This window comes from Salmo salar, chromosome ssa09, assembly GCF_905237065.1.
Source record: "Salmo salar chromosome ssa09, Ssal_v3.1, whole genome shotgun sequence".
NCBI lineage: Eukaryota > Metazoa > Chordata > Actinopteri > Salmoniformes > Salmonidae > Salmo > Salmo salar.
The window spans coordinates 88,910,886-88,936,004 of NC_059450.1; the positions used below are offsets into that span (position 1 = coordinate 88,910,886).

General features: G+C 44.4%; 1 protein-coding gene across 3 annotated transcripts in view; it reads right to left on the reverse strand.

Moving 5' to 3' along the window:
* LOC106612144 (SH3 domain and tetratricopeptide repeat-containing protein 2) overlaps nucleotides 1-25,119 on the reverse strand; it is a 63,850-nt gene that overhangs the window by 20,800 nt on the left and 17,931 nt on the right. For all 3 annotated transcript variants that reach the window (XM_014213060.2, XM_045724178.1, XM_014213058.2), the window contains 12 exons: nucleotides 21,237-21,310; nucleotides 20,003-20,198; nucleotides 18,270-18,406; nucleotides 17,102-17,152; nucleotides 16,091-16,401; nucleotides 15,635-15,829; nucleotides 15,129-15,430; nucleotides 14,675-14,906; nucleotides 14,184-14,510; nucleotides 13,100-13,320; nucleotides 11,729-11,895; nucleotides 5,148-5,325 (listed from right to left, as the gene is read on the reverse strand). In XM_014213060.2, the coding sequence (XP_014068535.2) occupies nucleotides 5,148-5,325; nucleotides 11,729-11,895; nucleotides 13,100-13,320; nucleotides 14,184-14,510; nucleotides 14,675-14,906; nucleotides 15,129-15,430; nucleotides 15,635-15,829; nucleotides 16,091-16,401; nucleotides 17,102-17,152; nucleotides 18,270-18,406; nucleotides 20,003-20,198; nucleotides 21,237-21,310 (2,391 nt within the window). The remainder of the gene's footprint in view (nucleotides 1-5,147; nucleotides 5,326-11,728; nucleotides 11,896-13,099; nucleotides 13,321-14,183; nucleotides 14,511-14,674; nucleotides 14,907-15,128; nucleotides 15,431-15,634; nucleotides 15,830-16,090; nucleotides 16,402-17,101; nucleotides 17,153-18,269; nucleotides 18,407-20,002; nucleotides 20,199-21,236; nucleotides 21,311-25,119) is intronic.

Here is a 25,119-nt window from a genome sequence, read left to right on the forward strand (position 1 = left end):
AGGTAGAGACAGACAGACAAATATATAAACCTACTTCTCAGTATTGAGGGAGAGGTAGAGACAGACAGAGATATAAACCTACTTCTCAGTATTGATGGGGAGACAGACAGATATATAAACCTACTTCTCAGTATTGAGGGAGAGGTAGAGACAGACAGACAGATATATAAACCTACTTCTCAGTATTGAGGGAGAGGTAGAGACAGACAGATATATAAACCTACTTCTCAGTATTGAGGGAGAGGTAGAGACAGACAGAGATATATAAACCTACTTCTCAGTATTGAGGGAGAGGTAGAGACAGACAGACAGATATATAAACCTACTTCTCAGTATTGAGGGAGAGGTAGAGACAGACAGACAGATATATAAACCTACTTCTCAGTATTGAGGGAGAGGTAGAGACAGACAGACAGATATATAAACCTACTTCTCAGTATTGAGGGACAGACAGATATATAAACCTACTTCTCAGTATTGAGGGAGAGGTAGAGACAGACAGACAGATATATAAACCTACTTCTCAGTATTGAGGGAGAGGTAGAGACAGACAGAGATATATAAACCTACTTCTCAGTATTGAGGGAGAGGTAGAGACAGACAGACAGATATATAAACCTACTTCTCAGTATTGAGGGAGAGGTAGAGACAGACAGAGATATATAAACCTACTTCTCAGTATTGAGGGAGAGGTAGAGACAGACAGAGATATATAAACCTACTTCACAGTATTGAGGGACAGACAGATATATAAACCTACTTCTCAGTATTGAGGGAGAGGTAGAGACAGACAGAGATATATAAACCTACTTCTCAGTATTGAGGGAGAGGTAGAGACAGACAGAGATATATAAACCTACTTCTCAGTATTGAGGGAGAGGTAGAGACAGACAGACAGATATATAAACCTACTTCTCAGTATTGAGGGAGAGGTAGAGACAGACAGACAGATATATAAACCTACTTCTCAGTATTGAGGGAGAGGTAGAGACAGACAGAGATATATAAACCTACTTCTCAGTATTGAGGGAGAGGTAGAGACAGACAGACAGAGATATAAACCTACTTCTCAGTATTGAGGGAGAGGTAGAGACAGACAGATATATAAACCTACTTCTCAGTATTGAGGGAGAGGTAGAGACAGACAGAGATATATAAACCTACTTCTCAGTATTGAGGGAGAGGTAGAGACAGACAGATATATAAACCTACTTCTCAGTATTGAGGGAGAGGTAGAGACAGACAGACAGATATATAAACCTACTTCTCAGTATTGAGGGAGAGGTAGAGACAGACAGAGATATAAACCTACTTCTCAGTATTGAGGAGACAGAAAGATATATAAACCTACTTCTCAGTATTGAGGGAGAGGTAGAGACAGACAGACAGATATATAAACCTACTTCTCAGTATTGAGGGAGAGGTAGAGACAGACAGATATATAAACCTACTTCTCAGTATTGAGGAGAGGTAGAGACAGACAGAGATATATAAACCTACTTCTCAGTATTGAGGGAGAGGTAGAGACAGACAGACAGATATATAAACCTACTTCTCAGTATTGAGGGAGAGGTAGAGACAGACAGACAGATATATAAACCTACTTCTCAGTATTGAGGGAGAGGTAGAGACAGACAGACAGATATATAAACCTACTTCTCAGTATTGAGGGACAGACAGATATATAAACCTACTTCTCAGTATTGAGGGAGAGGTAGAGACAGAAAGACAGATATATAAACCTACTTCTCAGTATTGAGGGAGAGGTAGAGACAGACAGAGATATATAAACCTACTTCTCAGTATTGAGGGAGAGATAGAGACAGACAGACAGATATATAAACCTACTTCTCAGTATTGAGGGAGAGGTAGAGACAGACAGAGATATATAAACCTACTTCTCAGTATTGAGGGAGAGGTAGAGACAGACAGATATATAAACCTACTTCACAGTATTGAGGGTCAGACAGATATATAAACCTACTTCTCAGTATTGAGGGAGAGGTAGAGACAGACAGAGATATATAAACCTACTTCTCAGTATTGAGGGAGAGGTAGAGACAGACAGAGATATATAAACCTACTTCTCAGTATGGAGGGAGAGGTAGAGACAGACAGACAGATATATAAACCTACTTCTCAGTATTGAGGGAGAGGTAGAGACAGACAGACAGATATATAAACCTACTTCTCAGTATTGAGGGAGAGGTAGAGACAGACAGAGATATATAAACCTACTTCTCAGTATTGAGGGAGAGGTAGAGACAGACAGACAGATATATAAACCTACTTCTCAGTATTGAGGGAGAGGTAGAGACAGACAGACAGATATATAAACCTACTTCTCAGTATTGAGGGACAGACAGATATATAAACCTACTTCTCAGTATTGAGGGAGAGGTAGAGACAGACAGACAGATATATAAACCTACTTCTCAGTATTGAGGGAGAGGTAGAGACAGACAGAGATATATAAACCTACTTCTCAGTATTGAGGGAGAGGTAGAGACAGACAGACAGATATATAAACCTACTTCTCAGTATTGAGGGAGAGGTAGAGACAGACAGAGATATATAAACCTACTTCTCAGTATTGAGGGAGAGGTAGAGACAGACAGAGATATATAAACCTACTTCACAGTATTGAGGGACAGACAGATATATAAACCTACTTCTCAGTATTGAGGGAGAGGTAGAGACAGACAGAGATATATAAACCTACTTCTCAGTATTGAGGGAGAGGTAGAGACAGACAGAGATATATAAACCTACTTCTCAGTATTGAGGGAGAGGTAGAGACAGACAGACAGATATATAAACCTACTTCTCAGTATTGAGGGAGAGGTAGAGACAGACAGACAGATATATAAACCTACTTCTCAGTATTGAGGGAGAGGTAGAGACAGACAGAGATATATAAACCTACTTCTCAGTATTGAGGGAGAGGTAGAGACAGACAGACAGAGATATAAACCTACTTCTCAGTATTGAGGGAGAGGTAGAGACAGACAGATATATAAACCTACTTCTCAGTATTGAGGGAGAGGTAGAGACAGACAGAGATATATAAACCTACTTCTCAGTATTGAGGGAGAGGTAGAGACAGACAGATATATAAACCTACTTCTCAGTATTGAGGGAGAGGTAGAGACAGACAGACAGATATATAAACCTACTTCTCAGTATTGAGGGAGAGGTAGAGACAGACAGAGATATAAACCTACTTCTCAGTATTGAGGGACAGAAAGATATATAAACCTACTTCTCAGTATTGAGGGAGAGGTAGAGACAGACAGACAGATATATAAACCTACTTCTCAGTATTGAGGGAGAGGTAGAGACAGACAGATATATAAACCTACTTCTCAGTATTGAGGAGAGGTAGAGACAGACAGAGATATATAAACCTACTTCTCAGTATTGAGGGAGAGGTAGAGACAGACAGACAGATATATAAACCTACTTCTCAGTATTGAGGGAGAGGTAGAGACAGACAGACAGATATATAAACCTACTTCTCAGTATTGAGGGAGAGGTAGAGACAGACAGACAGATATATAAACCTACTTCTCAGTATTGAGGGACAGACAGATATATAAACCTACTTCTCAGTATTGAGGGAGAGGTAGAGACAGACAGACAGATATATAAACCTACTTCTCAGTATTGAGGGAGAGGTAGAGACAGACAGAGATATATAAACCTACTTCTCAGTATTGAGGGAGAGGTAGAGACAGACAGACAGATATATAAACCTACTTCTCAGTATTGAGGGAGAGGTAGAGACAGACAGAGATATATAAACCTACTTCTCAGTATTGAGGGAGAGGTAGAGACAGACAGATATATAAACCTACTTCACAGTATTGATGGTCAGACAGATATATAAACCTACTTCTCAGTATTGAGGGAGAGGTAGAGACAGACAGAGATATATAAACCTACTTCTCAGTATTGAGGGAGAGGTAGAGACAGACAGAGATATATAAACCTACTTCTCAGTATGGAGGGAGAGGTAGAGACAGACAGACAGATATATAAACCTACTTCTCAGTACTGAGGGAGAGGTAGAGACAGACAGAGATATATAAACCTACTTCTCAGTATTGAGGGAGAGGTAGAGACAGACAGACAGATATATAAACCTACTTCTCAGTATTGAGGAAGAGGTAGAGACAGACAGATATATAAACCTACTTCTCAGTATTGAGGGAGAGGTAGAGACAGACAGAGCTATATAAACCTACTTCTCAGTATTGAGGGAGAGGTAGAGACAGACAGACAGATATATAAACCTACTTCTCAGTATTTAGGGAGAGGTAGAGACAGACAGATAGATATTTAAACCTACTTCTCAGTATTGAGGGAGAGGTAGAGAGAGACAGAGATATATAAACCTACTTCTCAGTATTGAGGGAGAGGTAGAGACAGACAGACAGATATATAAACCTACTTCTCAGTATTGAGGGAGAGGTAGAGACAGACAGAGATATATAAACCTACTTCTCATTATTGAGGGAGAGGTAGAGACAGACAGAGATATATAAACCTACTTCTCAGTATTGAGGGAGAGGTAGAGACAGACAGAGATATATAAACCTACTTCTCAGTATTGAGGGAGAGGTAGAGACAGACAGATATATAAACCTACTTCTCAGTATTGAGGGAGAGGTAGAGACAGACAGACAGATATATAAACCTACTTCTCAGTATTGAGGGAGAGGTAGAGACAGACAGAGATATAAACCTACTTCTCAGTATTGAGGGACAGACAGATATATAAACCTACTTCTCAGTATTGAGGGAGAGGTAGAGACAGACAGACAGATATATAAACCTACTTCTCAGTATTGAGGGAGAGGTAGAGACAGACAGACAGATATATAAACCTACTTCTCAGTATTGAGGGAGAGGTAGAGACAGACAGAGATATATAAACCTACTTCTCAGTATTGAGGGAGAGGTAGAGACAGACAGACAGATATATAAACCTACTTCTCAGTATTGAGGGAGAGGTAGAGACAGACAGAGATATATAAACCTACTTCTCAGTATTGAGGGAGAGGTAGAGACAGACAGAGATATATAAACCTACTTCTCAGTATTGAGGGAGAGGTAGAGACAGACAGACAGATATATAAACCTACTTCTCAGTATTGAGGGAGAGGTAGAGGCTGCTGAGGATCTCTAGATATTCTCCCTCTAGTCTCTTGTCCTTCAGGTCCCTGGACACAGACACACAGTGCTCATAGTAGAGGATACTCTGTCCATACAGCAGCATGTCAGCATAGTGACGACTCAGGACTTTAGCCACCACCATCTGACCTAGAGAGAGAGAGAGAGGACAGAGGACTGATAGTGGCTACTTTTGATTTACATGCAATAATCGTCATTGGTTGTTGTCTTTCTTAGTTTAGTTGAACTAGCGTTAATGTTAGGTTTTGGATTAGGGTTCGTTTTGACAGTATTATTAAACGTGTAGGTTCCTGGTGTGGAGGGTTAGGGTTCGTTTTGACAGTATTATTAAACGTGTAGGTTCCTGGTGTGGAGGATTAGGGTTCGTTTTGACAGTATTATTAAACGTGTAGGTTCCTGGTGTGGAGGATTAGGGTTCGTTTTGACAGTATTATTAAACGTGTAGGTTCCTGGTGTGGAGGATTAGGGTTCGTTTTGACAGTATTATTAAACGTGTAGGTTCCTGGTGTGGAGGGTTAGGGTTCGTTTTGACAGTATTATTAAACGTGTAGGTTCCTGGTGTGGAGGGTTAGGGTTCGTTTTGACAGTATTATTAAACGTGTAGGTTCCTGGTGTGGAGGATTAGGGTTCGTTTTGACAGTATTATTAAACGTGTAGGTTCCTGGTGTGGAGGGTTAGGGTTCGTTTTGACAGTATTATTAAACGTGTAGGTTCCTGGTGTGGAGGGTTAGGGTTCGTTTTGACAGTATTATTAAAAGTGTAGGTTCCTGGTGTGGAGGGTTAGGGTTCGTTTTGACAGTATTATTAAACGTGTAGGTTCCTGGTGTGGAGGATTAGGGTTCGATTTGACAGTATTATTAAACGTGTAGGTTCCTGGTGTGGAGGATTAGGGTTCGTTTTGACAGTATTATTACACTTGTAGGTTCCTGGTGTGGAGGGTTAGGGTTCGTTTTGACAGTATTATTAAACGTGTAGGTTCCTGGTGTGGAGGGTTAGGGTTCGTTTTGACAGTATTATTAAACGTGTAGTTTCCTGGTGTTGAGGTTTAGGGTTCGTTTTGACAGTATTATTAAACGTGTAGGTTCCTGGTGTGGAGGGTTAGGGTTCGTTTTGACAGTATTATTAAACGTGTAGTTTCCTGGTGTTGAGGGTTAGGGTTCGTTTTGACAGTATTATTAAACGTGTAGGTTCCTGGTGTGGAGGGTTAGGGTTCGTTTTGACAGTATTATTAAACGTGTAGGTTCCTGGTGTGGAGGGTTAGGGTTCGTTTTGACAGTATTATTAAACGTGTAGGTTCCTGGTGTGGAGGGTTAGGGTTCGTTTTGACAGTATTATTAAACGTGTAGGTTCCTGGTGTGGAGGGTTGGGGTTCGTTTTGACAGTATTATTAAACGTGTAGGTTCCTGGTGTGGAGGGTTAGGGTTCGTTTTGACGGTATTATTAAACGTGTAGGTTCCTGGTGTGGAGGGTTAGGGTTCGTTTTGACAGTATTATTAAACGTGTAGGTTCCTGGTGTGGAGGGTTAGGGTTCGTTTTGACAGTATTATTAAACGTGTAGGTTCCTGGTGTGGAGGGTTAGGGTTCGTTTTGACAGTATTATTAAACGTGTAGGTTCCTGGTGTGGAGGGTTAGAGTTCGTTTTGACAGTATTATTAAACGTGTAGGTTCCAGGTGTGGAGGGTTAGGGTTCGTTTTGACAGTATTATTAAACGTGTAGGTTCCTGGTGTGGAGGGTTAGGGTTCGTTTTGACAGTATTATTAAACGTGTAGGTTCCTGGTGTGGAGGGTTAGGGTTCGTTTTGACAGTATTATTAAACGTGTAGGTTCCTGGTGTGGAGGGTTAGGGTTCGTTTTGACAGTATTATTAAACGTGTAGGTTCCTGGTGTGGAGGGTTAGGGTTCGTTTTGACAGTATTATTAAACGTGTAGGTTCCTGGTGTGGAGGGTTAGGGTTCGTTTTGACAGTATTATTAAACGTGTAGGTTCCTGGTGTGGAGGGTTAGGGTTCGTTTTGACAGTATTATTAAACGTGTAGGTTCCTGGTGTGGAGGGTTAGGGTTCGTTTTGACAGTATTATTAAACGTGTAGGTTCCTGGTGTCGAGGGTTAGGGTTCGTTTTGACAGTATTATTAAACGTGTAGGTTCCTGGTGTGGAGGATTAGGGTTCGTTTTGACAGTATTATTAAACGTGTAGGTTCCTGGTGTGGAGGGTTAGGGTTCGTTTTGACAGTATTATTAAACGTGTAGGTTCCTGGTGTGGAGGGTTAGGGTTCGTTTTGACAGTATTATTAAACGTGTAGGTTCCTGGTGTGGAGGGTTAGGGTTCGATTTGACAGTATTATTAAACGTGTAGGTTCCTGGTGTGGAGGGTTAGGGTTCGTTTTGACAGTATTATTAAACGTGTAGGTTCCTGGTGTGGAGGATTAGGGTTCGTTTTGACAGTATTATTAAACGTGTAGGTTCCTGGTGTGGAGGGTTAGGGTTCGTTTTGACAGTATTATTAAACGTGTAGGTTCCTGGTGTGGAGGGTTAGGGTTCGTTTTGACAGTATTATTAAACGTGTAGGTTCCTGGTGTGGAGGGATTAGGGTTCGTTTTGACAGTATTATTAAACGTGTAGGTTCCTGGTGTGGAGGGTTAGGGTTCGTTTTGACAGTATTATTAAACGTGTAGGTTCCTGGTGTGGAGGGTTAGGGTTCGTTTTGACAGTATTATTAAACGTGTAGGTTCCTGGTGTGGAGGGTTAGGGTTCGTTTTGACAGTATTATTAAACGTGTAGGTTCCTGGTGTGGAGGGATTAGGGTTCGTTTTGACAGTATTATTAAACGTGTAGGTTCCTGGTGTGGAGGGTTAGGGTTCGTTTTGACAGTATTATTAAACGTGTAGGTTCCTGGTGTGGAGGGTTAGGGTTCGTTTTGACAGTATTATTAAACGTGTAGGTTCCTGGTGTGGAGGATTAGGGTTCATTTTGACAGAAATATTAAACGTGTAGGTTCCTGGTGTGGAGGGTTAGGGTTAGTTTTGACAGTATTATTAAACGTGTAGGTTCCTGGTGTGGAGGGTTAGGGTTAGTTTTGACAGTATTATTAAACGTGTAGGTTCCTGGTGTGGAGGGGGTTAGGGTTCGTTTTGACAGTATTATTAAACGTGTAGGTTCCTGGTGTGGAGGGTTAGGGTTCGTTTTGACAGTATTATTAAACGTGTAGGTTCCTGGTGTGGAGGGTTAGGGTTCGTTTTGACAGTATTATTAAACGTGTAGGTTCCTGGTGTGGAGGGTTAGGGTTCGTTTTGACAGTATTATTAAACGTGTAGGTTGCTGGTGTGGAGGGTTAGGGTTCGTTTTGACAGTATTATTAAACGTGTAGGTTCCTGGTGTGGAGGGTTAGGGTTCGTTTTGACAGTATTATTAAACGTGTAGGTTCCTGGTGTGGAGGGTTAGGGTTCGTTTTGACAGTATTATTAAACGTGTAGGTTCCTGGTGTGGAGGGTTAGGGTTCGTTTTGACAGTATTATTAAACGTGTAGGTTCCTGGTGTGGAGGGTTAGGGTTCGTTTTGACAGTATTATTAAACGTGTAGGTTCCTGGTGTGGAGGGTTAGGGTTCGTTTTGACAGTATTATTAAACGTGTAGGTTCCTGGTGTGGAGGGTTAGGGTTCGTTTTGACAGTATTATTAAACGTGTAGGTTCCTGGTGTGGAGGGTTAGGGTTCGTTTTGACAGTATTATTAAACGTGTAGGTTCCTGGTGTGGAGGGTTAGGGTTCGTTTTGACAGTATTATTAAACGTGTAGGTTCCTGGTGTGAAGGGTTAGGGTTCGTTTTGACAGTATTATTAAACGTGTAGGTTCCTGGTGTGGAGGTTTAGGGTTCGTTTTGACAGTATTATTAAACGTGTAGGTTCCTGGTGTGGAGGGTTAGGGTTCGTTTTGACAGTATTATTAAACGTGTAGGTTCCTGGTGTGGAGGATTAGGGTTCATTTTGACAGAAATATTAAACGTGTAGGTTCCTGGTGTGGAGGGTTAGAGTTAGTTTTGACAGTATTATTAAACGTGTAGGTTCCTGGTGTGGAGGGTTAGGGTTAGTTTTGACAGTATTATTAAACGTGTAGGTTCCTGGTGTGGAGGGGGTTAGGGTTCGTTTTGACAGTATTATTAAACGTGTAGGTTCCTGGTGTGGAGGGTTAGGGTTCGTTTTGACAGTATTATTAAACGTGTAGGTTCCTGGTGTGGAGGGTTAAGGTTCGTTTTGACAGTATTATTAAACGTGTAGGTTGCTGGTGTGGAGGGTTAGGGTTAGTTTTGACAGTATTATTAAACGTGTAGGTACCTGGTGTGGAGGGTTAGGGTTAGTTTTGACAGTATTATTAAACGTGTAGGTTCCTGGTGTGGAGGGTTAGGGTTCGTTTTGACAGTATTATTAAACGTGTAGGTTCCTGGTGTGGAGGATTAGGGTTCGTTTTGACAGTATTATTAAACGTGTAGGTTCCTGGTGTGGAGGGTTAGGGTTCGTTTTGACAGTATTATTAAACGTGTAGGTTCCTGGTGTGGAGGGTTAGGGTTAGTTTTGACAGTATTATTAAACGTGTAGGTTCCTGGTGTGGAGGGGGTTAGGGTTCGTTTTGACAGTATTATTAAACGTGTAGGTTCCTGGTGTGGAGGGTTAGGGTTCGTTTTGACAGTATTATTAAACGTGTAGGTTCCTGTTGTGGAGGGTTAGGGTTCGTTTTGACAGTATTATTAAAAGTGTAGGTTCCTGGTGTGGAGGATTAGGGTTCGTTTTGACAGTATTATTAAACGTGTAGGTTCCTGGTGTGGAGGGTTAGGGTTCGATTTGACAGTATTATTAAACGTGTAGGTTCCTGGTGTGGAGGGTTAGGGTTCGTTTTGACAGTATTATTAAACGTGTAGGTTCCTGGTGTGGAGGGTTAGGGTTCGTTTTGACAGTATTATTAAACGTGTAGGTTCCTGGTGTGGAGGGATTAGGGTTCGTTTTGACAGTATTATTAAACGTGTAGGTTCCTGGTGTGGAGGGTTAGGGTTCGTTTTGACAGTATTATTAAACGTGTAGGTTCCTGGTGTGGAGGGTTAGGGTTCGTTTTGACAGTATTATTAAACGTGTAGGTTCCTGGTGTGGAGGGTTAGGGTTCGTTTTGACAGTATTATTAAACGTGTAGGTTCCTGGTGTGGAGGGTTAGGGTTCGTTTTGACAGTATTATTAAACGTGTAGGTTCCTGGTGTGGAGGGTTAGGGTTCGTTTTGACAGTATTATTAAACGTGTAGGTTCCTGGTGTGGAGGGTTAGGGTTCGTTTTGACAGTATTATTAAACGTGTAGGTTCCTGGTGTGGAGGGTTAGGGTTCGTTTTGACAGTATTATTAAACGTGTAGGTTCCTGGTGTGGAGGGTTAGGGTTCGTTTTGACAGTATTATTAAACGTGTAGGTTCCTGGTGTGGAGGGTTAGGGTTCGTTTTGACAGTATTATTAAACGTGTAGGTTCCTGGTGTGGAGGGTTAGGGTTCGTTTTGACAGTATTATTAAACGTGTAGGTTCCTGGTGTGGAGGGTTAGGGTTCGTTTTGACAGTATTATTAAACGTGTAGGTTCCTGGTGTGGAGGGTTAGGGTTCGTTTTGACAGTATTATTAAACGTGTAGGTTCCTGGTGTGGAGGGTTAGGGTTCGTTTTGACAGTATTATTAAACGTGTAGGTTCCTGGTGTGGAGGGTTAGGGTTCATTTTGACAGTATTATTAAACGTGTAGGTTCCTGGTGTGGAGGGTTAGGGTTCGTTTTGACAGTATTATTAAACGTGTAGGTTCCTGGTGTGGAGGGTTAGGGTTCGTTTTGACAGTATTATTAAACGTGTAGGTTCCTGGTGTGGAGGGTTAGGGTTCGTTTTGACAGTATTATTAAACGTGTAGGTTCCTGGTGTGGAGGATTAGGGTTCGTTTTGACAGTATTATTAAACGTGTAGGTTCCTGGTGTGGAGGGTTAGGGTTCGTTTTGACAGTATTATTAAACGTGTAGGTTCCTGGTGTGGAGGGTTAGGGTTCGTTTTGACAGTATTATTAAACGTGTAGGTTCCTGGTGTGGAGGGTTAGGGTTCGTTTTGACAGTATTATTAAACGTGTAGGTTCCTGGTGTGGAGGGTTAGGGTTCGTTTTGACAGTATTATTAAACGTGTAGGTTCCTGGTGTGGAGGGTTAGGGTTCGTTTTGACAGTATTATTAAACGTGTAGGTTCCTGGTGTGGAGCGTTATGGTTAAGGTAACTCACTGGGTAGGTTCCTGGTGTGGAGGGTTAGGGTTAAGGTAACTCACTGGGTAGGTTCCTGGTGTGGAGGGTTAGGGTTAAGGTAACTCACTGGGTAGGTTCCTGGTGTGGAGGGTTAGGGTTAAGGTAACTCACTGGGTAGGTTCCTGGTGTGGAGGGTTAGGGTTAAGGTAACTCACTGGGTAGGTTCCTGGTGTGGAGGGTTAGGGTTAAGGTAACTCACTGTGGAGGTTCCTGGTGTGGAGGGTTAGGGTTAAGGTAACTCACTGTGGAGGTTCCTGGCCTGGAGGGATATGAGGAGGCCCATCTCATAACACAGCCTGACGTCCTGGCTCCTCCCCCTGTCCTTGTAGCTCCGCCCCAGCCATAGGTAGGTCTGGACGTGCTCCTCGTCAACGGGACTCTCCCAGATCTCCAGGAACAACCACAGAGACCTGAGGGAAATATAGTAGGAAACAGTTCCACTCACTCAACAGGCTACAACCATGTAGAGATACAGACCAGTCCCACTCAGCAGGTTACAACCATGTAGAGATACAGACCAGTCCCACTCAGCAGGCTACAACCATGTAGAGATACAGACCAGTCCCACTCAGCAGGCTACAACCATGTAGAGATACAGACCAGTCCCACTCAGCAGGCTACAACCATGTAGAGATACAGACCAGTCCCACTCAGCAGGCTACAACCATGTAGAGATACAGACCAGTCCCACTCAGCAGGTTACAACCATGTAGAGATACAGACCAGTCCCACTCAGCAGGCTACAACCATGTAGAGATACAGACCAGTCCCACTCAGCAGGCTACAACCATGTAGAGATACAGACCAGTCCCACTCAGCAGGTTACAACCATGTAGAGATACAGACCAGTCCCACTCAGCAGGTTACAACCATGTAGAGATACAGACCAGTCCCACTCAGCAGGTTACAACCATGTAGAGATACAGACCAGTCCCACTCAGCAGGCTACAACCATGTAGAGATACAGACCAGTCCCACTCAGCAGGTTACAACCATGTAAAGATACAGACCTGTCCCACTCAGCAGGATACAACCATGTAGAGATACAGACCAGTCCCACTCAGCAGGATACAACCATGTAGAGATACAGACCAGTCCCACTCAGCAGGTTACAACCATGTAGAGATACAGACCAGTCCCACTCAGCAGGTTACAACCATGTAGAGATACAGACCAGTCCCACTCAGCAGGTTACAACCATGTAGAGATACAGACCAGTCCCACTCAGCAGGTTACAACCATGTAGAGATACAGACCAGTCCCACTCAGCAGGTTACAACCATGTAGAGATACAGACCAGTCCCACTCAGCAGGTTACAACCATGTAGAGATACAGACCAGTCCCACTCAGCAGGTTACAACCATGTAGAGATACAGACACTAACATTCTAACACAACCTGTAAAGGATTAATCATTTTACAACCATAACACTCACGGATGTAAGCATCCACCTACTGTACACACACACACAGACACACACACACACACACACACACACACACACACACACACACACACACACACACACACACACACACACACACACACACACACACACACACACACACACACACACACACACACACACACACACACACTCCCTCCTTGCTGACCTAAATAGGAATCCTTCTGCCAGTGTGGGTGCCCCCACGCCCAGTGCCAGGCAGCCCAGGTTGGCGAGGGCCAGGGCCTGGTTCCTCTGGTTGCCACTCTCCCTGGAGATGGTGAGGGCGTGGTGGAGGTGGCTGCCGGCCTCTGGGATGTGACCCTGCCGCCGCAGACACAGAGCCAGCAGGTTGTGGACCACTCCCACCTGGGTCGGGCTGTCGGTTCCCTGAAAGAGAAGAGAGGAGATAGAGGTTTGATTTATTCATTGATTACAAGATCTTTACTACTCCTGTTAAAAACTACTGTAACAGGAGCAGGTGGCAAGGCAGAGCTGCTACCTTGTTCCTTAAATCTGACCAGTTCTTTCAGAGCTAAGCAAATGTGCAGCGGATAGGGACTAGGGGTCAATGTTGACTATGGTAATGATACTCACAATAGTTTAGAGATATCTGTAATGTAGTTAGTTACCTTTAGTAGTTACCTGTAGAGACTGTAGTTACCTGTAGAGACTGCAGTTACCTGTAGAGACTGCAGTTACCTGTAGAGACTGCAGTTACCTGTAGAGACTGTAGTTACCTGTAGAGACTGTAGTTACCTATAGAGACTGTAGTTACCTGTAGAGACTGCAGTTACCTGTAGAGACTGTAGTTACCTGTAGAGACTGCAGTTACCTGTAGAGACTGTAGTTACCTGTAGAGACTGTAGTTACCTATAGAGACTGCAGTTACCTGTAGAGACTGTAGTTACCTGTAGAGACAGCAGTTACCTGTAGAGACTGCAGTTACCTGTAGAGACTGTAGTTACCTGTAGAGACTGCAGTTACCTGTAGAGACTGTAGTTACCTGTAGAGACTGCAGTTACCTGTAGAGACTGCAGTTACCTGTAGAGACTGTAGTTACCTGTAGAGACTGCAGTTACCTGTAGAGACTGCAGTTAGCTGTAGAGACTGTAGTTACCTGTAGAGACTGTAGTTACCTGTAGAGACTGCAGTTCCCTGTAGAGACTGTAGTTACCTGTAGAGACTGCAGTCAACTGTAGAGACTGTAGTTACCTGTAGAGACTGCAGTTACCTATAGAGACTGTAGTTACCTGTAGAGACTGCAGTAGTGGCTGTAGGGTGTTCTGTGCCCTCTCAGGCTGTCCCGTCAGGACTAACAACCATCCCAACAGTACTGAAGCCTCGAACCCCTCCTCCTCGTTGATACCTCCCCCGGTCTGTACAGCCTGCTGGGCACAGGGCAGGGCCTTCACCAGGGCGCCGTGTTGCTGGTACACACAGGCCAAGCCCAGACACAGGTCTCTCTGGGTCTTAAGGTCCTCACCACGCTCTGCAATGGCCAGAGCCTGCTGAAGATACACCACGATCTGGGCGGGGAGAAGGGACGTCCCCTCTTTCCATCGCGGATTCAGACGCACCTATGGAAAATGTACATGTAAAACATTTAAAGAGTCATATGTTATTTATAATTTTTTGGTTGTGTTGGATATTTCCAGTGTGTCTGTTGTATACTTTGTATCAATATGTCATTTGTTTTTGGAATATTAGAATGTGATGGCCTAACAAACAAACCATAGCCTACCGAGTTCCTGCTGAACAGTTCTATCCTGTGGAAGGCGTCCTGTAGTGAGTGGTCCTGTCCAGAGTCCAGGCTGAGTGATGCCAGGGCCAGGTAGGGCATGTATTTACGGTGGTAGAGCCGGGACAGGAGCCAGTTGAGGTCCAGGGGGGCGATGGGGCGTCCCTCCTCAGCAGACAGGGTAACAGTAAGGAACTGGAGACGCTCCACGAAGGGCAGGGCGTCATCTATCTTTCTATGTTCATAATCGTAAAAATAATAACTATATATTTGATTTATAACAAACTTTTCACAGATATATCGAAACAAAGGACATAGAGTGTGTCCAATATGGCACCCTATTCACTATATAATGCACTATTTTTGACAAGAGCACTATGGGACCTGGTTAAAAGAATTGCACTATATAGGCTATAGGATTCCATTTGGGAGCTTTGACAACACAGACAACACCAACCTAAGGAGGAGGAAGAGGCTGGCAGTGAGGTAGCAGACCCGTGCCTCCAGGTGTTTGTCCCCTTCCACCACAGACCTCCGCAGCACCAGCTTCAGCAGCTCAAACTCATCCAGGGAGGTGAAGGTGTGTCTGGGGAGACAGAGGAGCAGAGCACTGGCCTTCTCCAGGGTCGGGGGCAGCTTGTCGGCCATCTTCTGTTTGAGGTAGATGGCTGTGAGGTTGGTGTACAGGGCGATGAGGAGAGGGAGGTCAGAGAAACCGTCAACAGAGACGCCAAGGGCTTCCTCGTAATACACACGGGCCTGGGAGAGAGGGGTGGGAGATTAACATTTCAGTTCATTTAAGAGCACACTCATAATATGTGTGCTCTTAAATTAACTGTGCTCTTATGTGCTCTTAAATTAACATATTATACATGTGTGTTTGTGTGTGTATGCATAAATGTGTGTGTGCATGTGCTGTGTCCATATGTGTACATACTCCAGTGTTCCTCCCTTCTGCCTTACCTGGGAGTACTTGAGCTTCTTGGCGCAGAGCCTCCCCAGTAGGAAGCATGCCCGTCGGTGTGCCCAGGCCATGCCCGTTCTCTTGGCCCCCTCCCTGACAACCTCCAGATGGCCCAGTAGCTCATCCTCACTCTGTCCTGAGAACGTCAGCCACAGGAAGGAGTGGTTTAGGTCATAGAGGGGCAGGAAGTCCTCCTGGAGGAGAGGAGAGGAGAGGAGAGGAGAGGAGAGGAGAGGAGAGGAGAGGAGAGGAGAGGAGAGGAGAGGAGAGGAGAGGAGAGGAGAGGAGAGGAGAGGAGAGGAGAGGAGAGGAGAGGAGAGGAGGATGGAAAATGAATATAATAGACTACTTTATTGCCAATCAACAGTGAATGAACAAACAAACACAACTATACAAACCAGACACAAACCCCTAAATCTCTTAAATTACAAAACAGTGGTCCTTTGACCTCTCACCTGGAAGTGATGCATGTTGAGCAGAGTCAGGGTTGGGTCACAGACCTCTGACTCCACCCCCTCCCAGCTCCCCTCCTCCAGGAAAAGGGCCGGGTCTTCGTGGAACTCATTCATCTCTCTGAAGGTGTCGTCCAGACTGAAGGACAGCAACTCCCCGTCACCGCCACGCCCCAAAGCATTCTGGGAGGCGTAGAAGGAGGGGCGGGGCGAGGAGTGAGAGAGGGAGGGGCGGGGGGAGGAGTGGTAGGGGGGTGTAGCGTCACTCTTCTCTGAGATGATGGACTGCCGGGCGCTGGCGGGGGGCTTATGCTCTGAGAGAGAAAGATATGAACACTGAATATAAAGGTTTAGGTACACTGTATGTGAAACCCCATGTACTGTACATTAGAAATGTAGCTATGAAACTTCCTTGACTGTCCTAGCAGTCAAGGAAGCTTGTACTTGCAGTTCAGCTTGGTGCTGCAATATGTGCCAATTCAACAAAATAATAAAATATTATCTCCCTTGTCATGGGCGCAACTTTGGTTTTATACGTTTTTTTTATTTTATCCAGTCGGATAAACACTCCAAACAGCCTACCCTACTGCTCAGGGGAGTCTGCATGGTCCTAAAGCACACTGTTGCCTCATTTTGTATCACATTCCAATGATAAAAATGCAATTTCGGAATGGGCATCCCCAGTGAAAGTTACGCCCCTGTCCCTTGTAAAATGAAATGTAAGCAAAAACTGAAACATTATTAGTTTCCTTCTCTCCTCAGGGAAGAAAAGTAAAGAGTTTGACTATGTATAGAGTTCCCCTTTTAGTGTTCTGGCCTACTTATTCTGTTGTTTCCAAAACATCTACAGCTGTCAGAGAAAAAAAAATATTGGCTTTGACTGAGACAGAAGGATATATTGACCTCTAAACAATCTTCTACCATTCAGCTGAGGTTGTATTAACAATCTGATAAACAAAGTATTAACTTTGATAAATATCTTATTACCTTGTTAATAGATAACGTATTACTAACCTTGTTTTGGTTGGTTTCTGATGTATGTAAAATCAGACTGATCCAGTCTATCTGTGGGAAGAAATAGATATTTAACTAGTGTTTCACATACAGTGGTTCTTCCTTTAAATGTTGCTTCGTAATGTAGCACAGCTTGCGGGCTCATGCAGAATTCTATGGCACATTATTTAACTGTCAGCCATTGTTTCCATTTATGCTAGTTGATGCTAGTTTGACCAGCAGAGGGCATCTTTGTGAAGCTAAGTTATTGAAATGAAATGGGGCTGTAGGCCTAAGGGTCCTGTGTACTGTAGCTATTTTAGCATAACTTACCTATTGGCAAAGCAGACAGTACAGGTCTTTAAATACAGTCAAGCATTTTAGTTACAAAATGAAATAACAAAGGGAGCCTTGAATAATTAAACAATGAATAAACCGCAACATGCCAGCTAAAGCGATTTAATTCAGGAATGGTATAACAAAGTGGTTCCCTACCTACAGTAGTGTGAAAGTACTCAGTATAACACAGTGGTTCCTTACCGATAATAGTCTGACAGTACTCAGTATAACATAGTGGTTCCCTGCCTACAGTAGTGTGAAAGTACTCAGTATAACACAGTGGTTCCTTACCTATAATAGTCTGACAGTACTCAGTATAACACAGTGGTTCCCTGCCTACAGTAGTGTGAAAGTACTCAGTATAACACAGTGGTTCCTTACCGATAATAGTCTGACAGTACTCAGTATAACACAGTGGTTCCCTGCCTACAGTAGTGTGAAAGTACTCAGTATAACACAGTGGTTCCTTACCTATAATAGTCTGACAGTCCTCAGTATAACACAGTGGTTCCCTGCCTACAGTAGTGTGAAAGTACTCAGTATAACACAGTGGTTCCTTACCTATAATAGTCTGACAGTCCTCAGTATAACACAGTGGTTCCCTGCCTACAGTAGTGTGAAAGTACTCAGTATAACACAGTGGTTCCTTACCTATAATAGTCTGACAGTCCTCAGTATAACACAGTGGTTCCCTGCCTACAGTAGTGTGAAAGTACTCAGTATAACACAGTGGTTCCTTACCTATAATAGTCTGACAGTCCTCAGTATAACACAGTGGTTCCCTGCCTACAGTAGTGTGAAAGTACTCAGTAATTCTCTATACTGTATAGACTAAGGGATCCTCTCCTACCTAGTCTGTAGACAGTACTGATGTCAGAGGAGAAGAGTCTCTCTAGGAGGCCGCTGTCTCTGGGTTCACTACTGCAGGGGTTAATCTGGGCCATTGACGCACGTTCCTCCTCACTCAGAAACACCAGTTGTCCGTCTCTGAGAAGGAGGGAGAGAGAGCGACAGTGAGAGAGCAGAGAGAAGGAGGGGGAGAGAGACAAAGAAAGCATTATCACCCACATGACTGCTCTCAACCACCCCTCCATCCCTCCACCCTTCCATCCCTCTATCCAACCCTCCATCCTTCCATCCCCCCACCCCTCCATCTCTCTACACCTCCCTCCCTTTACCCCTACACCCCTCTGCAACCATAAATCCTTCCATCCCTGCCCTCTCCATCTCTCTACTCCTCCATCCTGCCATCACTCCATCCCGCCACCTGAAGCCACTACTATTGACAACAGATAAACAGATAGACCAGGTAAATGTGAACAGAATAAGAAAACATGACACGTTGTCCACTGTCCTAACTGTTCCTAGAAGACTGAGAACAGTTGAGGGGTGAATAAATACATGTTCTGAAAGAAAATTGATATTTAGAAAATTAGATTGTGCACAAATAATTTGTGAACACATAATTGTGGAAACAAAAAGTCTTTGTGTTAAAAATAACTGTTCACAGCAAAAAGATGATAAGTTCATAATATTATTCGCAGTGGTTTGGTATTGTAATGCTGTTATCTATTGCCCTCACAGTGGTTTGGTATTGTAATGCTGTTATCTATAGCCCTCACAGTGGTTTGGTATTGAAATGCTGTTATCTATAGCCCTCACAGTGGTTTGGTATTGTAATGCTGTTATCTATAGCCCTCACAGTGGTTTGGTATTGTAATGCTGTTATGTATTGCCCTCACAGTGGTTTGGTATTGAAATGCTGTTATGTATTGCCCTCACAGTGGTTTGGTATTGTAATGCTGTTATGTATTGCCCTCACAGTGGTTTGGTATTGTAATGCTGTTATCTATAGCCCTCACAGTGGTTTGGTATTGAAATGCTGTTATGTATTGCCCTCACAGTGGTTTGGTATTGAAATGCTGTTACAGCATGTATTGCTCTTACAGTGGTTTGGTATTGTAATGTTGTTATTCCATCAAACCCATGCAACTTATCCAGAACGCTGCAGCCCGCCTGGTTTTCAACCTTCTCAAGTTCTCCCATGTCACCCCGCTCCTTCGCACATTCCACTGGCTTCCAGTCGAAGCTCGCATCCACTACAAGACCATGGTGCTTACCTACAGAACAGCAAGAGGAACTGCCCCTCCAGGCTATGCTCAAACCCTACACCCTAACCCAAGCTCTTCGTTCTGCTGCATCTGATCTCTTGGCCCTTCCACCTCTACGGGAGGGCAGCTCCCGCTTAGCCCAGTCCAAGCTCTTCTCTGTCTTGGCACCGTGTTGGTGAAACCAGCTTCCCCCTGAAGCTAGGACAACAGTCCCTGCCCATCTTCCGAAACCCCCTGAAACCCTGCCTCTTCAAAGAGTATCTTAAATAATCCCCCTCCTCACCTCGACCCCCCACTTCTAGCTCTGACTTTGCTGACAGCTACTTTATTGAGGAAAAGTGTGTTAATAGGCCTGTGATATGTGGTTGTCTCACCTAGCTATCTGAAGATGAATGCACTAACTGCAAGTCGCTCTGGATAAGAGTGTCTACTAAATGACTAAACATTTTAAATTGAAATGTATTGCTCTTACAGTGGTTTGGCATTGAGTGGCTTGACGTGAGCCTTGTGTACGAAGCCGGTGTTTCCTGTAGAGCAGTGTGTTCCTATGAACAGGTCCAGACCTCGGAGTAGCATCCCCTCTATTTCAATCAGGTCACCTTGACTCAGCTGGAGCTCATCAGAACCTACTGGGTTGTGGTCCACTACAGCCTCACAGGATCCGGTTACTGCAGGGGGAGGGGAGAGAGGAGGCGGTTGGAGGAAATATCTAGTATTTGTATTGAACACTGGCCATGGCATGAGTGTGGTGTGGTGTATATAGAAGGTTCCTGCCCTCACCTATAGGGTGATCAAACTGTCCTCTCTCTGAAGGGTTAGGTTTAGGGTTAGGTTTAGGGTTAGGTTTAGGGTAAGGGCCTCACCTATAGGGTGATCAAACTGTCCTCTCTCTGAAGGGTTAGGTTTAGGGTTAGGTTTAGGGTTAGGTTTAGGGTAAGGGCCTCACCTATAGGGTGATCAAACTGTCCTCTCTCTGAAGGGTTAGGTTTACGGTTAGGTTTAGGGTTAGGTTTAGGGTTAGGTTTAGGGTAAGGGCCTCACCTATAGGGTGATCAAACTGTCCTCTCTCTGAAGGGTTAGGTTTAGGGTTAGGTTTAGGGTTAGGTTTAGGGTTAGGTTTAGGGTAAGGGCCTCACCTATAGGGTGATAAAACTGTCCTCTCTCTGAAGGGTTAGGTTTAGGGTTAGGTTTAGGGTTAGGTTTAGGGTTAGGGTAAGGGCCTCACCTATAGGGTGATCAAACTGTCCTCTCTCTGAAGGGTTAGGTTTAGGGTTAGGTTTAGGGTTAGGTTTAGGGTTAGGTTTAGGGTAAGGGCCTCACCTATAGGGTGATCAAACTGTCCTCTCTCTGAAGGGTTAGGTTTAGGGTTAGGTTTAGGGTTAGGTTTAGGGTTAGGGTAAGGGCCTCACCTATAGGGTGATCAAACTGTCCTCTCTCTGAAGGGTTAGGTTTAGGGTTAGGTTTAGGGTTAGGTTTAGGGTTAGGTTTAGGGTAAGGGCCTCACCTATAGGGTGATCAAACTGTCCTCTCTCTGAAGGGTTAGGTTTAGGGTTAGGTTTAGGGTTAGGTTTAGGGTTAGGTTTAGGCTTAGGTTTAGGGTAAGGGCCTCACCTATAGGGTTGTCAAACTGTTCTCTCTCTGAAGGGTTAGGTTTAGGGTTAGGTTTAGGGTTAGGTTTAGGCTTAGGTTTAGGGTAAGGGCCTCACCTATAGGGTGGTCAAATTGTCCTCTCTCTGAAGGGGAGCATCCGGCACAGTCAGAGTGCTTCCTCAGGAACCACCTACACAAACAGGAAACACATCAGCTTGGGACAAAATGGCTGCCATATTTCCCTACAAAATTTGAGGCAAGAGGAAATACAAGTGTGAAAATGAAGGATAGAGGTTGATAGCTTATAGTGTGACTGAGTATGTCACTGTGTCATGTTATAAGGTGTACATACAGCATAGGATGTAATGTGACTCACTGGTAGATGGTGGTATGGGTTAGGGGTTAGGGAATAGGTAACTCACTGGTAGAGGGGTATGGGTTAGGGGTAGAGACTAGGTAACTCACTGGTAGAAGGGATATGGGTTAGGGGATAGAGACTAGGTAACTCACTGGTAGAAGGGATATGGGTTAGGGGGTAGGGACTAGGTAACTCACTGGTAGAAGGGGTATAAGTTAGGGGATAGAGACTAGGTAACTCACTGGTAGAAGGGGTATGGGTTAAGGGATAGAGACTAGGTAACTCACTGGTAGAAGGGGTATGGGTTAGGGGTAGAGACTAGGTAACTCACTGGTAGAGGGGTATGGGTTAGGGGTAGAGACTAGGTAACTCACTGGTAGAAGGGGTATGGGTTAAGGGATAGAGACTAGGTAACTCACTGGTAGAAGGGGTATGGGTTAGGGGGTAGAGACTAGGTAACTTACTGGTAGAAGGGGTATGGGTTAGGGGGTAGAGACTAGGTAACTCACTGGTAGAAGGGGTATGGGTTAGGGGTAGAGACTAGGTAACTTACTGGTAGAAGGGGTATAAGTTAGGGGGTAGAGACTAGGTAACTCACTGGTAGAGGGGTATGGGTTAGGGGTAGAGACTAGGTAACTCACTGGTAGAAGGGGTAGAAGTTAGGGGGTAGAGACTAGGTAACTCACTGGTAGAAGGGGTATGGGTTAGGGGGTAGAGACTAGGTAACTCACTGGTAGAAGGGGTATGGGTTAGGGGTAGAGACTAGGTAACTCACTGGTAGAAGGGGTATGGGTTAGGGAATAGGTAACTCACTGGTAGAAGGGATATGGGTTAGGGGGTAGAGACTAGGTAACTCACTGGTAGAAGGGGTATGGGTTAGGGGTAGAGACTAGGTAACTCACTGGTAGAAGGGGTATGGGTTAGGGAATAGGTAACTCACTGGTAGAAGGGGTATAAGTTAGGGGATAGAGACTAGGTAACTCACTGGTAGAAGGGGTATAAGTTAGGGGTAGAGACTAGGTAACTCACTGGTAGAAGGGGTATAAGTTAGGGGATAGAGACTAGGTAACTCACTGGTAGAAGGGATATGGGTTAGGGGGTAGGGACTAGGTAACTCACTGGTAGAGGGGTATAAGTTAGGGGATAGAGACTAGGTAACTCACTGGTAGAAGGGATATGGGTTAGGGGTAGAGACTAGGTAACTCACTGGTAGAAGGGGTATAAGTTAGGGGGTAGAGACTAGGTAACTCACTGGTAGAAGGGGTATGGGTTAGGGGGTAGAGACTAGGTAACTCACTGGTAGAAGGGGTAGAAGTTAGGGGATAGAGACTAGGTAACTCACTGGTAGAAGGGATATGGGTTAGGGGTAGAGACTAGGTAACTCACTGGTAGAAGGGGTATGGGTTAGGGAATAGGTAACTCACTGGTAGAAGGGGTATGGGTTAGGGAATAGGTAACTCACTGGTAGAAGGGATATGGGTTAGGGGTAGAGACTAGGTAACTCACTGGTAGAAGGGGTATGGGTTAGAGACTAGGTAACTCACTGGTAGAAGGGGTATAATTTAGGGGATAGAGACTAGGTAACTCACTGGTAGAAGGGGTATAATTTAGGGGATAGAGACTAGGTAACTCACTGGTAGAAGGGGTATGGGTTAGGGGTAGAGACTAGGTAACTCACTGGTAGAAGGGGTATGGGTTAGAGACTAGGTAACTCACTGGTAGAAGGGGTATAATTTAGGGGATAGAGACTAGGTAACTCACTGGTAGAAGGGATATGGGTTAGGGGTAGAGACTAGGTAACTCACTGGTAGAAGGGGTATGGGTTAGAGACTAGGTAACTCACTGGTAGAAGGGGTATAATTTAGGGGATAGAGACTAGGTAACTCACTGGTAGAAGGGGTAGAAGTTAGGGGTAGAGACTAGGTAACTCACTGGTAGAAGGGGTATGGGTTAGAGACTAGGTAACTCACTGGTAGAAGGGGTATAATTTAGGGGATAGAGACTAGGTAACTCACTGGTAGAAGGGGTATGGGTTAGAGACTAGGTAACTCACTGGTAGAAGGGGTAGAAGTTAGGGATAGAGACTAGGTAACTCACTGGTAGAAGGGGTATAATTTAGGGGATAGAGACTAGGTAACTCACTGGTAGAAGGGGTATAATTTAGGGGATAGAGACTAGGTAACTCACTGGTAGAAGGGGTATAATTTAGGGGATAGAGACTAGGTAACTCACTGGTAGAAGGGGTATAATTTAGGGGATAGAGACTAGGTAACTCACTGGTAGAAGGGGTATGGGGTAGAGACTAGGTAACTCACTGGTAGAAGGGGTATAAGTTAGGGGATAGAGACTAGGTAACTCACTGGTAGAAGGGGTAGAAGTTAGGGGATAGAGACTAGGTAACTCACTGGTAGAAGGGGTATAATTTAGGGGTAGAGACTAGGTAACTCACTGGTAGAAGGGGTATAATTTAGGGGATAGAGACTAGGTAACTCACTGGTAGAAGGGGTATAATTTAGGGGATAGAGACTAGGTAACTCACTGGTAGAAGGGGTATGGGTTAGGGGTAGAGACTAGGTAACTCACTGGTAGAAGGGGTATGGGTTAGAGACTAGGTAACTCACTGGTAGAAGGGGTATAATTTAGGGGATAGAGACTAGGTAACTCACTGGTAGAAGGGATATGGGTTAGGGGTAGAGACTAGGTAACTCACTGGTAGAAGGGGTATGGGTTAGAGACTAGGTAACTCACTGGTAGAAGGGGTATAATTTAGGGGATAGAGACTAGGTAACTCACTGGTAGAAGGGGTATAATTTAGGGGGTAGAGACTAGGTAACTCACTGGTAGAAGGGGTATAATTTAGGGGATAGAGACTAGGTAACTCACTGGTAGAAGGGGTATAATTTAGGGGATAGAGACTAGGTAACTCACTGGTAGAAGGGGTATGGGTTAGAGACTAGGTAACTCACTGGTAGAAGGGGTATAATTTAGGGGATAGAGACTAGGTAACTCACTGGTAGAAGGGGTATGGGTTAGAGACTAGGTAACTCACTGGTAGAAGGGGTATGGGTTAGGGGTAGAGACTAGGTAACTCACTGGTAGAAGGGGTATGGGTTAGAGACTAGGTAACTCACTGGTAGAAGGGGTATAATTTAGGGGATAGAGACTAGGTAACTCACTGGTAGAAGGGGTATAATTTAGGGGATAGAGACTAGGTAACTCACTGGTAGAAGGGGTAGAAGTTAGGGGATAGAGACTAGGTAACTCACTGGTAGAAGGGGTATAATTTAGGGGATAGAGACTAGGTAACTCACTGGTAGAAGGGGTATAATTTAGGGGATAGAGACTAGGTAACTCACTGGTAGAAGGGGTATGGGTTAGGGGGTAGAGACTAGGTAACTTACTGGTAGAAGGGGTAGAAGTTAGGGGTAGAGACTAGGTAACTCACTGGTAGAAGGGGTATAATTTAGGGGATAGAGACTAGGTAACTCACTGGTAGAAGGGATATGGGTTAGGGGGTAGGGACTAGGTAACTCACTGGTAGAAGGGGTATAATTTAGGGGATAGAGACTAGGTAACTCACTGGTAGAAGGGGTAGAAGTTAGGGGTAGAGACTAGGTAACTCACTGGTAGAAGGGGTATGG